The sequence below is a fragment of the Megalobrama amblycephala genome, linkage group LG17, assembly GCF_018812025.1.
Source record: "Megalobrama amblycephala isolate DHTTF-2021 linkage group LG17, ASM1881202v1, whole genome shotgun sequence".
In the NCBI taxonomy this organism is placed as follows: domain Eukaryota; kingdom Metazoa; phylum Chordata; class Actinopteri; order Cypriniformes; family Xenocyprididae; genus Megalobrama; species Megalobrama amblycephala.
The window spans coordinates 3,058,387-3,071,798 of NC_063060.1; the positions used below are offsets into that span (position 1 = coordinate 3,058,387).

At 38.0% G+C, this 13,412-nt stretch overlaps 1 protein-coding gene and 1 pseudogene across 1 annotated transcript; one reads left to right on the forward strand and one right to left on the reverse strand.

Annotated features, from left to right (window-relative positions):
• Positions 1 to 13,412, forward strand: part of LOC125250872 — a 77,055-nt pseudogene that overhangs the window by 11,933 nt on the left and 51,710 nt on the right.
• Positions 1,653 to 3,471, reverse strand: LOC125250384 (gastrula zinc finger protein XlCGF49.1-like; the record flags this gene model as incomplete). Its single annotated transcript, XM_048162917.1, has 1 exon — positions 1,653 to 3,471. A coding segment is annotated over one exon (789 nt), but the record flags the coding sequence as incomplete, so codon positions are not given.

The following is a 13,412-nucleotide window of genomic DNA, read 5'->3' on the forward strand; positions in this document are numbered from 1 at the left end:
TGTTATTACTGTAAGCTTAAAAATATAACTGACACCCACTTTTGATAAAATCTTTGATCTATGTCCGTGAGTAACCTCAAACGCGCATATGTTATGGGCGTGGTGAAAAAATGCAGAACTACTTGTTATTACTGGCTGTAGTTTTAAGCCTCTGGCCAAAAAAGCCTCCGATGACGCAAAATGACGATTTTTGCGCCATCGGAGGCTTTTTTACAGAATAAAAATGCATAAATCTCTCATCTCGGGGCTGATATGAAGGGGGAAAGCACGGTAATTCGAAAATACTGGTGGTATTCTGCTAATACAAAGCTTAATGCTAAATCCTGAAGTATCCCTTTAAATGTCAGTTTTAATGAACAATAACAGCCATTATAAAAATCTAAGCAAAAGGTACATGTACAGGTATAAGAAGCTACAATAAAAATTAAATCAAACAGTTCAGTCAAACGTTCAAAGTCAGCGCTCTAATAGACTACAAGTAAAGTTAAATAGCCTAAATATATAAAGTTATGAAACTTTACTTTACCCTCAGCCAAAACGATTTTCCAGGAAACAAATTATAGATTAATGAGACCAAAGATTGCCTGTTGCATATACAATAGATGAATTATATGAGTTTGAGGCTGTGCTCCGTGGCTAACAGCTAATGCTACACTGTTAGAGAGATTTTATAAAGAATGAAGTTGTGTTTATGAATTATACAGACTGCAAGTGTTTAAAAATGAAAATAGCGACGGCTCTCTTGTTGAATTATCTACAGTTGTGTTCAAAATTATTCAACCCCCAATGCTGTAAATGGTTTTAGGGAATTTAGTGTACATTTGTAATTGTATTCAGAATGAAATCCTACAAGGACTTCTTAAAGAACCATATGCAACTAAAATGACATCAATTAGTTTTGTAATACAGTAGTAAATGTTTCTTTTGTGAATTCTTCATTGACACAATTATTCAACCCCCATTAAAGACTACCACTCTGAAGAACAGAGGTTCATTGAAGTGTTTTCAATCAGGTATTGAAAACACCTATGGATGTCAGGGAGCAGCAATAAACCCTAATAAGCACCAATTAGGCAGCTTTAAAATGACTGTGATACTCAGCTCCTTCTAGACATTTACTGGTGTGGTTACAAACATGGTGAAGTCAAGAGAATGGTCCAGGAAGACAAGAGAACAGGTGATTACTCTTCACAGGAAGGGCAATGGCTATAAGAAGATTGCAAAGATGTTAAACATACCAAGAGACACCATAGGAAGCATCATTCGCAAATTCAAGGCAAAGGGCACTGTTGAAACGCTACCTGGTCGTGGCAGAAAGAAGATGCTGACTTCGACTGCTGTGCGCTACCTTGAAGCGTAGAGTGGAGAAAAGTCCCCGTGTGACTGCTGAGGAACTGAGAAAAGATTTGTCAGATGTGGGTACTGAAGTTTCTGCTCAGACAATACGGACGCACCCTGCGTAATGAAGGCCTCCATGCCAGAACTCCCAGGCGCACCCCCTTGCTGTCTCCTAAAGAATAAGAAGAGTCGACTGCAGTATGCCAAAAGTCATGTGGACAAACCACAGAAGTTTTGGGATAGTGTTCTGTGGACTGATGAAACAAAATTAGAACTGTTTGGGCCCATGGATCAACGCTATGTTTGGAAGGAGGAAGAACAAGGCCTATGAAGAAAAGAACACCTTGCCTACTGTGAAGCATGGCGGGGGGTCAATCATGCTTTGGGGCTGTTTTGCTTCTGCAGGTACTGGGAAGCTTCAGCGTGTGCAAGGTACCATGAATTCTCTTCAGTACCAGGAGATATTGGATGACAATGTGATGCAGTCCGTCACAAACCTGAGGCTTGGGAGACGTTGGACCTTTCAACAGGACAATGATCCCAAGCATACCTCCAAGTCCACTAGAGCATGGTTGCAGATTAAAGGCTGGAACATTTTGAAGTGGCCATCGCAGTCACCAGACTTAAATCCGATTGAGAACCTCTGGTGGGACTTAAAGAAAGCAGTTGCAGTGCGCAAGCCTAAGAATGTGACTGAACTGGAGGCTTTTGCCCATGATGAATGGGCGAAGATACCCGTAGATCGCTGCAAGACACTTGTGTCAAGCTATGCTTCACGTTTAAAAGCTGTTATAACTGTAAAAGGATGTTGTACTAAGTACTAAGATTGAATGTCACTTGGGGGTTGAATAAAACTGATAATGATGTGAGCTCAGAAAAGACATTTGTGGTTATTTCATTATAAATGTTATGTTATATTTGTCTGACCTACACGTGCCTCTTTGATTCAATTGTAAGCAGGATGACTGAATGATCAAAATCAATGTCAAACCGACCAAAACAATCAATTTCAGTGGGGGTTGAATAATTTTGAACACAACTGTAGGTTTGGATGAGGAGAGACCCCTGATGTGATTGTGAAGCACTTACGGTGTACAGTAGTACATAGTAAAGTGCTATATAAATGCCTCATTCATTCATAGTTATCCATTTTTAATATGCGTTCTTGTCTGTTTTTGAAACGTCATCAGCTGCTGCCTGAGTACTGATCCAATTCAAAGTTCACATCTAGCCAAGTACAGTTCAAATACCCAAATGTGTTCTTGATCCGACTTTTATCGAGGATGCATCAAGAGGGGATTTGACAGCCAGGTATTGTTGTTCAGCACATAAAGATGAACTACTTCATTTCAGACGGTGGTGATGTGGTTTCTCCACTGCATGGATCTTCATGTGTATCTTCAGGTGACTTTTAATAGAGAAACTCTTTCCACACTGAATAACATGTGCAGCTTCTCCTGTGTGGATCCTCTCATGTGTTTTCAGATTTGATGACGTATTGAATCTCTTGTCACAGTATGAACACTTGTATGGTTTTTCTCCAGTGTGAATTATCTGGTGCTGTTTTAATTGGTTTGCTGTAATAAAAGTCTTCTCACACTCAAAACACATGTACTCTCTCACACCAGTGTGTATTTTCTCATGTTTTTGTAAACTACACAGCTGTGAAAATCTCTTTCCACACACAGAACATGAATGTGGCTTCTCATTTGTATGAACTCTCAGGTGTCTCTTCAGGTTTGATGCCCAGAGAAATGTTTTGTCACATTGATCACATGTGTGTGGCTTCTCTCCAGTGTGAACTTTCATATGACTCTTAAGATTTCCTCTTTGTGTGAAACTCTCCCCACATTGATCACATGTGAACAGCTTCTCTCCTGTATGAACTCTCATGTGAACATCAAGACTTTGTTTGGTTGATAAACTTTTTCCACATTGATCACATGTGAACGGCTTCTCTCCAGTGTGGATCCTCATGTGTGCTTTAAGGTTTGCTGATTGACTGAAACTCTTCCCGCACTGATCACATGTGAACGGCTTCTCTCCTGTATGAACTCTCATGTGAATCTCAAGATTTTGTTTGGTTGAGAAACTTTTTCCACACTGAGTGCAGGTTGTAGATTTCTTGTCTCTTCTTTTCTTTAAAAATGTCTTTTTAGCCTTTGAGCGACTCAAAGGTTTTTCTCCAGGTTTGTCATGATGTTCCTCCTCCACTTCACTCAGTTCTTCACTCTCCTCCTTCACTTCCATCAGGTCTGAAATGAAAGAAAAAAAGTCATTTAATTTTCAGTAAATCAAAATAATTTAAAGAGAGAAATATGAAGTTAAAGGTGATAAAATTGAAACTTCTTGTAATAGACAACTGCTATAAAATATTCAGATCATTTTGATGCATTTGCATAAATTAGTCGCATATGTCCCTGAAACTTTAACATTAATCTTCCAATCGTAAAGGACCAGCTGTCGTTCCAGCGACAGAATCCAGTGGTCTGGTGAAGGTATAATGTGTGTACGTCTTTCAGCGCTCTTGTGAAGTTCACTTAATTTTAGAATTTAGTCTCAATTTTTACTTTAGCTGCTCGTTAATCTGACTCCAATTTCAAATGTTTTTACATCAAGATTTACTGAATTCAGACAATCAGCACTGAATGGACGTCTTCTGGCTACAGAATTTTTTCCAAATAGCTGCTCTGCCACCTTCCCTTAAATAATTCTTAATAATTTATAAATAATATTAAGAAAATAAAGAAAACATTGCTCTGAAATATTTTGAGTAATATATCTGATCAATGACAAAATGATCTAATGTGATATTAACAGCCATATTTTGACATCAACTTTTAGGTTCATTTTTAATTAATTTTCCTAAAAACTGTGTAATTATTAAGGGCCGTTCATAGCAGACTTCTCCTTCCAATGACTTCCTTTCATGAACATGTGAATGTGGGACACCAGAAACACAAGATCAAGTGAAGTTTGCAGTAAAGTGGAGTAGATTGTATATTTTAACATTATGGAGTTATTATTATTCGTAATTCGTATGTTTTTAAAAATATATCACGTCATATCTTGACGTTTCAGCTTCTGTAGAAAGTTCACATGCTCGAAGTCTAGACTGATTTGTTTCAATATAATGGACTAAAATAATGGATAATATTATACAAATATACCCATGCGACTGGTTTTGTGGTGTTGTGGCAAAACTCAACTCCGACTCTACTGCATAAGAGACAAACACGTCCAATTGTCTTTAAAGGTTTTATTTCTTGCAAGAAAGGTCAGACAGTCATACAGAAACACAGGTAGCTGCAGAGTGTAAGACCAAGAATGAAAGCTTCCCCTCACTTTTATATCTCTAACCTCCAAGGCCGAAGCCTCTGTCCTTTTACCATATTAGGGACATCACTTAGTGGCTGTAACTTTCCACAGATTGTTAACACAGTTGTTTTTTTTTTTGTTTTTTTTAACATACACCTTGCATGTTCCCATACCATATCTTGCTCTTTCTATTTCTAACATCTATGTTAACACTATGTTAAACATTACCACTTAAGCCAAATCTTACCATGTTCCACATGTTCAGGACATATAACTCAACTTGTTCACATTCTTAAAGGAACATTGCATAAATTACATAAATCTAACTAAACTCGATTTTCAGAGGAGTCACACATTGTAAAATTTCCACAGCAGTGGTCTGGGGTCACATTTAATGGAAACACTGAATTTTAAAGTGGTCTTATGGGTGTGGAACGGCATGAGGGTAAGTAATAAATGACAGAATTTAGATTTTTGGGTGAACTAACCCTTTAATTACAAGTAACCAGCCCTAAATCAAACCCTAACCCTTGCTCTACAGTAAGTCCACTTGAATGAAACGACTGAGTGAATTCAGACACTGATTGACCGGAAGAGCTGCTGATTTCACAGAGTTTGTGCTGCTGTTTATTAATCATTTGATTCATTCAGCATCTGCAAACCTTAATTAAACCATTTCATGATCAAGGAAATTTATACCTGAATGATATTATGCTGGAATGAATGGATTCAGTAATATTAACTGTAAGATTATATTTCTGTATATTCTCTATTTCTGTAGAGCTGAACATTTTAATAATGATCAAATGACTGAGTTCAGCTGTGAGAATAAAACCAACCTGTTTGTTCCTCAGTTTCTTCATCTTTCACACTGAATGTTTCTTCAATCTTTATTTCTTCAAACTCCTCTTTTTTAAACTCAATCTTCATGTCTTCAGTTTCCTCTTTAATAAACTCCATCTGTAAGAAGAGAATAATTAACAGAGTTAAAAGTCTTCAATGACCTGTTGGACTAAAAAAAAACCCACTCAAAACTAACACTACAAATTAATAAACTTCATATTTCAGGCATTTATGATCCTCATATGGTATTTAATGAATTATAGATTATATTTAAATGATTACACTTTGATGAAAACATGATTAGTTCGTTTGTTAGTGTTTGTTGTTCTCGTTCATGTTCACCGTTCGAACAGCACGAGTCGTGATTCACTGAATCATTTCTCAAAGTGTTTGATTCAATTGACTCGGAGTTGAAAAGTTCAGTTTCTCCATCATTACTCCCAGAGACTGAACTCGTGTAAATGATAAACTGATTTATGATTTATAGAGAGAAATAAGACGTAGGTTTACTGTTTCTCATCAGTGGATATGAGTTTTACTCACACAAATATCCTTCATTACTGTTAGATAAAGAATCACAATGTTACATTAAATAGTAAATAAACTAATTTAACATCGCTGGTAAAACTATTAAAACAGCTTAAATTCTTAAAACAAACCTTTATTCAGCAGAATCACAGCAGATGCAGGAGCGCGGCGCAGTCTTGTGACGTCATGTCATTACTCCAAAATAAAAGTCCTGTTCACATACAGCATTGTCTACAATCACAGAAGTGCATAGAAATCCAACTATTTTACCAGATAATTTTTGTATATTAAAATTAAAACAGTGACGACATATGGTACAAACGATGTTTAAAAAAATATCTGTGAAAAGTTTTTTTTGTTTGTTTGTTTTTGTTAAAAACCACAGTGGAGCTATACTATTTTTTGGCAGCTGTTACAGAAACATTTTTACAAAAAATCTTCTGATTTAACCTTGAGATTTGAAGTATTAGATAGTATTAGATAGTTATTAATAGAATAATGAGACACAAACCTTTACATTCAATCGCTGATAGATTTTATGTTGGTCTCAGCATTGAAAGTATGTGGACAGAGGCTCCTTTGTCCTCTGTCAAAGCTGTATCCTATGTTTTAACATATGGTTTTTCTATGTACCAGAACCATTTCCATATAAGGAACAAGGCTCTACTAGGAGTGAATGGGAGACAGGGAATGGTCCCTGCTTTTTGTATTACCAGAATAGGAGAAGGTCCTTGGGATGCTAAGGGACCTCATGGGTACTTGACTGGTAGATGACCATATTTAGACTTGTTTTTCCATATGTATCACATTCCTATACCATAAGCTATATGATGTATTCTTTTTCTCATTGGCTGAACCTATATTACACCCCTTGTACTCTTTCTATATATTCTCTCTTTTCTTATCAATAAAATGAGACTATATTCTCCCTCAGCGCTGAGTGATTGCTCATTCAATTGCCAATTAAGAGGTCTGGGATGAGGCACGAATTAGGAGCAAAAACCTAACAATTTGGGGGCTCGTCGGGATTTCTCCAGACAGGTAAGAAATAAAATGCTTAAGTGCATCTTACTGTCTGTTGAGAAATTGATCCTTGTAATTTTTGTGCCGCACTTTTTCATATTTGTTAAAAGTGGATATCCTCGTATTTTGATAAATGCGGGAAGAGTGAAAGAGGATTGATCACCCTTTCATTTTTTGGTGTTATCCTCACGGATTTTATGCGTGGGAAGGGAATAGATGAGTTTGAGTTGAAGATTTTCTCTCTCTTAGTCTTAGTCAGGGGGCCAATTCTGAAAAGGGCTTCCGTTAAGACTTTTGCGGACATGTTTTGGTACAAGCTGTCACCCTATTTTTTTAGTTAGAAGACACCCATTGGTAAGATATTAGGGTGGTTGTCAAGCTGATTTTTTTTGTGTGTGACTTTTACACATAACCAGGGTATCAAATGAAAGCCAACACTCATGGGATGTCAGCTGAAGTGTCAGAATGAACATTTATTGTACAGAGTAAGAGACAACAGAACTAGAACATGAAGAAAAACAATCTCCGCCTAAAGAGAACCAGTTTTCAAAGTGAATATCAGCTTGGAAACATAACATAGTATCCCAAAACCTCTATCAATCAGTACCCCTATCTATGGGAATGGGTCAAGCCAATATTAAAGCTTGTAGGAGAGACAGTGCAATGCTGCACAAGTTATAATACTTTAATGTCAAGGCGGAAATGTAGAACTGTAGATGGAGGTCTATGGTGCTATTTGACTTCATTATTGTACCAGGTTGTGACACAAATTAAATTTAATTGACATATCACTATAGTTATTACTTCCGTCCTAACATAACTGCTCTCTCACTTCTTTAGGGTTAGGGATTAGTAACTAGTTAGTAGTAATAACTATGTAATAGTCGTATGGCAAAGGTATGTTTTTCTCCATCAAAGCAGTGGCACTCAGGTAGGCAGCCAACAGAAGGCACCAAGGGACCATGTCAATGTGCCACGTGGTCTTTTTCCTATTCCAGTGAACTAACTGGTATAAATGAACACCCAAAGTGTACATATGACTCCATCTTACCGGGTGTTAAAAAGTAACACTGAAGCAGTGTTAAAGTTAATGAGATAATTGATTGATGATTGACAATTAGTGGAGACACCTGATGATAATAAGCAGAATTACTGAAGAAACAACAAGAGAAAAAGAGAGAGACACAACAACTACAACTGACTTCCAGCCATTAAACATTATTACACTTATTATTAACCAGTTTGATTTGATTTCTGTCATACATCAACAAAAGTTCTTACTGAGAATGAACAGATGTTTAGATGTTAATGTTTGAATGAAAGTTTAGTTTGACGTCACCATGATGGTGAAAAGCATTTCCTTTAGTTGGGCTCTTGACTCTATTTATGAACATTAATTTATCTCTGGCTGCTCTAGCTTTGTGTTTGAAGAGCACATTTGTTATGACCAGAGGAACTATGATCTGAACTGTGTTTCCCAAAAGTGCTGTGAGCCAAAGTTGATCAGTTTAGGTTTACAGTGCTTTGGGAAGCACAATCAGAATGGTTGTGTTTTCTCATTGTGAAATGGCCAGATTCATTGGTGACATCCAGTATTAGCTGCTGATATAGATGTTATATTATTTCTTTATAGTAAATCTGCATCAGCATATGACCCTCAACAATGGTGACAATCAAACAAAAGGCTTGTTCGAGATGCATCGGCGCTGCGCAGACCGATCGGCTTATGACATCAGAGTACCGCGAGAGCGATTCAAAAGCATAAGGAGTTGAATGCTCTCCAATCACTCTCGCGGTACTTTGATGTCATACGCCGATCGGTCTGCGCAGCGCCGATGCATCTCGAACAAGCCTTTTGTGCTTCATGTTGCAGTGCATGATGGGAGCCACCAATCAAAACTCATCCATGGCTCCCATCATGCATTGCTGCATGAATAAATTATGCAGCTGAATTGTCCTGTAATTTTCGTAGATTGTTCATGTTTGCTTATATGTTTATGTTGTTTTGTTGTGACAGTAGCTTGTTTTGTGATGTTCAGAGTTGATCTGTTTGTCAGTATTTTGTATTCATTTATTGTCACCGTTCTTGAGAATCAGATGCTGATTCTTGATGTCTGTGTGTGTTTAAACACTGAAGCTTCAGTGCATGATGTATTATTCTTAAAAAAAAAAAGGTCTTCCTGCTGTTGGATCTCAAGCTGTAAATTCACAGGACTACAATCATTAATACTAAAGCTACACATCAAGCACACAGTCAGAGATTTAGACTCTAAATGACAACAGGCATAATTTGACGTTCATAAAATTATATTGTGACCAGATCCTATTTTCTCTGACTATAACAAATGTGCTTTACAAACACAAAGTTGGAGCAGCCAGAGAAAATTAATAATAAAAGGTAAAGAGTCAAGAGCCCAACTAAAGCAAACGCTGACCTCTTTCATGGTGACTTGAAATGAAACATTCCATAAATCATTAATTAACACCTTTTTTCTCTCTTTCCTTCAGTGATTCTGCTTATTATCATCAGGTGTCTCCACTAATTGTCAATCATCAATCAATTATCTCATTAACTTTAACACTGCTTCAGTGTTACTTTTTAACTCCGGTAAGATGGAGTCATATGTACACTTTGGGTGTTCATTTAACACTGGGGATTTTGCTGTGCACTTATTACAATTTAAAGACCATACTGAATGACATGCCTTTCAAGTTCAAATCGAAATGAATTGTGTCAGGTTGGTCTTTTTTTTGTCCATTTCAGTGAAACTATTCCAGTTAGCCGGCATCTTTACATCATTACTTACAATGGTGTGAATTTATTGCTGCGTGGTGCTGCGTTTTGCTCTTGTTCCACCCTTTATGGAGTTCTGTAGGTACTGATCAAAGACTAGATCCACTCTAGTAATGTTCCCATGTAGATTGCCAGTCACTTTCTGTATGAAAATGTCAGCATAATCCCCAAAGGTTGATGCATTTTGAGGTTTTCCTCTTCCTAAAACCATCCCATCAATGATAGTGCATGTTCTCACAAGAGATGGACTTAGCACAGTCTCTTTTGCACCAGCTTTTAGTATGGTGGCTAAGTCAGCTTTGCACTGACTCTGTTGTGGCAAGTGAAAGGGGGACTGCGCACAGTTCTTCTTGGAGAAGCCCATCTAAGTTAACCTCTCTGCCACTGTCCATGGATACAATGATGCAACAGAAAATATCCCTGTCAGGCTTCACACACTTGGATTTGAGTTTTCCAAGTTTGCTGTCTGTTCTGTAAAGATTTGAGAATGTTTTGAGTTTTCTCTTAGTGAGGCTGTTATGAAAGTTTGCGTTCATTGTGCTCATTCTTTTTTTCACCAGCTCAGTTACCATTTGTTTCCCAGACTCTGCAGCATGTGTTAGATCATTCAGTATATCTTCTGAAGCAACATCACCGGTTGTCAAAGACACCAACTCATACATATTCTCCAGTTGGAAGACATGATATCTCTGGAATTGGTCTACAAGTTGAATGACATCTTTGTGGTTGTCTTCATCATCTTCTCCATCATGTGTCAGTTCAAACAGGGATCTAGTGTCCTGTGCTAAAGATGCACGTTCATTGTAAGTGATGGACCAACGGTTTCTAGCTGTCTCATTTCGAGTGATGCCTACCAATCCTCCAGCAACCTTTCTTGTTTTGTTGATATGTTCAAGGCAAAGATCAAATGGCACCTTGTGTTTGGCCTCTTTGGCTACAAAATCACAATCTAGGAAGCCCTGGTAGACCCGTGGTGCTGTCTGTGCCAGATGTTCATGCTCTTGAAGGCCGACATGTATAGCTTCCAGTCACCACATCACAGTATTCTCCAAAGTGCTTCAAATGCAAGTTTGTGTGCATGGGCTACACGGTTCCACCCCTTTCCCTTCAAGATGTTTTCAGCTGTGTTCTTTCCGAACACAACACTTTCCTCAAGAATGTCCCCCTCAGTCCAGAATCGGCAACATGCTGTCCAATGACTATTGTCCAATGAAGTTCATCTGCACATGAAAGCCACCCAAGAGAATAATAATATCCTCACACTCTTTTTGATGGTGCCACTGAAGCATCTTTGCCTTGCAGTAGAGCTGCTCATCAAAGGTTATGATTGTGTACTTTTGTGCTGACACAGCAGTGCCCCTTGTGGTGTGATACTCTTGTGATATTTATTGATTATTATTTTTTAATGATCATGCTTGCACATAAGTTGGATTATATTGCACATTTGCCCAAAATTATAGTAGGCAACATGGAAGAAAATGGAAGCACTTTGGAGACTGTCCTCCAAAAAAAAACGACCCTATAGGTCGTTTTTTAAGCACCATATTACGCCCTATATTTACGTTTTGAAGTCATGCGCCCTCTAGTGGGTGTAAAAATAATGACAGTGTCGTGTTACGTCTGTCGTCATGAATGACGTATGACTGTCATTACCAATCAAATTGCGTGTTCATTTAAATGCAATGTGTGGACTTTTTACACCATTTCTCCTATTTCCATTTAACAAAATTGAATTTTATTAATGAATACACCCACCCCACCCCTAAACCTACCCTCAGTGATTTATAGTGCATTTACTCTTTATGAGCACATGTGTTTCCTGGGATCGAACCCACGATCGCATGATCACATGATTGCATATTGTTATTGCAATGCTCTACTAGTTGAGCTACGCGAAACCTGAGATATGACACAGATAAAAGGGAACAATGCATTAAAATGAAAGCAAATGCTCTTATGGGTCGTATTTCATGAATTAAAAAGAGAGTATCTTGTTGTCAATAGGGGCGCAACTATAGTAAACACTCCTATGAGTCGTATTTCAGGGAAGTGACAAACGACCTATACGGTCGTATTGGTTGGAGAACATGTTGTTTGAGAAGTATGTTATACCTTAAATTATATTTTTTTCATTAAAAAGTACAATGTATGTTTTAATACTACTTTGATTTTACAGAACATTGGCACTATTGAAGAAGGGCTGGTTGGTTGACCTTGTAATACAGGATCAAGAAGTCTTGGTAAATATTACAAATTACTAAGCAAACCATTTTACAACTAATATCCTAGCTGTATCATTTTTTGCATTGTTATTTACAAAGAGGTAGTCTCTCACTGACTTTTCACTTTTGCAGTGTTTTTCATGTGTTCACATATTGTATAGTAGATGTTATATTTGTTTTCCCAAAAAACAACTACACACGTACTGTAATTTATTAATGTTATAAAATTACAATCATTTTTTTGCTTTTTTTCCCTTTACAAATCATGCCGAAAATATACAGCTCCGGTAAGTTGATCTATTCTGTGATCCTAGTGCCATCACAAAGTGTTATGAATCGTTTATTACACAGTAATAAATAATTTTGTGTAATCCGCTGTGCGTTCGAACATGTTTTGTTCATTTTTCTCCTATTAAAATCGTCTTTTCATATAGCAGTCGAGTGCCCGATGTGCCCCGCGTGGATCGTCAACATCAGTAAACATCTGAGGACCGTCCACAAAGTGGCCAATGAACAACAAAGAGGCCTCTTGTCCCAGCTTGGCCGCCACAGAGAGAGACTGGCCAATCTGGTCTGCCCACTCTGCAGCAAGCTGGTGAAATACCCCGAGAGGCATCTGGAGAGAGGCCACAGGGGCATGTCGGTAAGTCAGTCTTAAAACTAAAACTTTTACATTAATGTATGAAATAGCTGTCCGTTCAAAGAATACTGAAATGTTGTTTTTATAATGTTTAAGGAGTCGTCGCGGTCAGAGACGGTGAGGTCGCTGGAGAGGTCGGTGACCGCAGGGAAGCTCAGAGTCTTGAGGGACTCGGAGCCGAAGATCCCCCTGGTCCCTGACTTCTCCCATCCCGAGGCCCCACCCGTCGTTCAACCGCCTCGGGTGACGGCCTCACCACCTCAGGTGGCGGCCTCACCGACCACGACGGCGGAGGAACGGGACATGATGCGGATATGGGGTAGGAATCCGTTGATCATCATAATCCTAATAGTGCTGAAGTTACTCAATAAGTGAACTTAAATTGATGGTTTGTGTTTCAGGTGAACTTCTTCTACCAGTGCACCATCAAGAGATTGAAACTTCAGTAACTGTTGATTTTTATTTTAATTGGTAAATGCATTAAATGTTGTCGCTTTTTATAGCGTTTTGCGTCTGCTGATACTGAAAGGAATATGGATAGCTGCTTACCTTTTGTTTTAAACTTGATTAAATATTCACATTCTTCATGGTATCATTTGCAGGGAAGAGAAGATATTTTATCCCATTGAATGATAATTTGATGTTTTCACTTCAGCTTTGTAATATTCCGTTCACATTGTTGATCTGATTACCATGAGAACAGTCA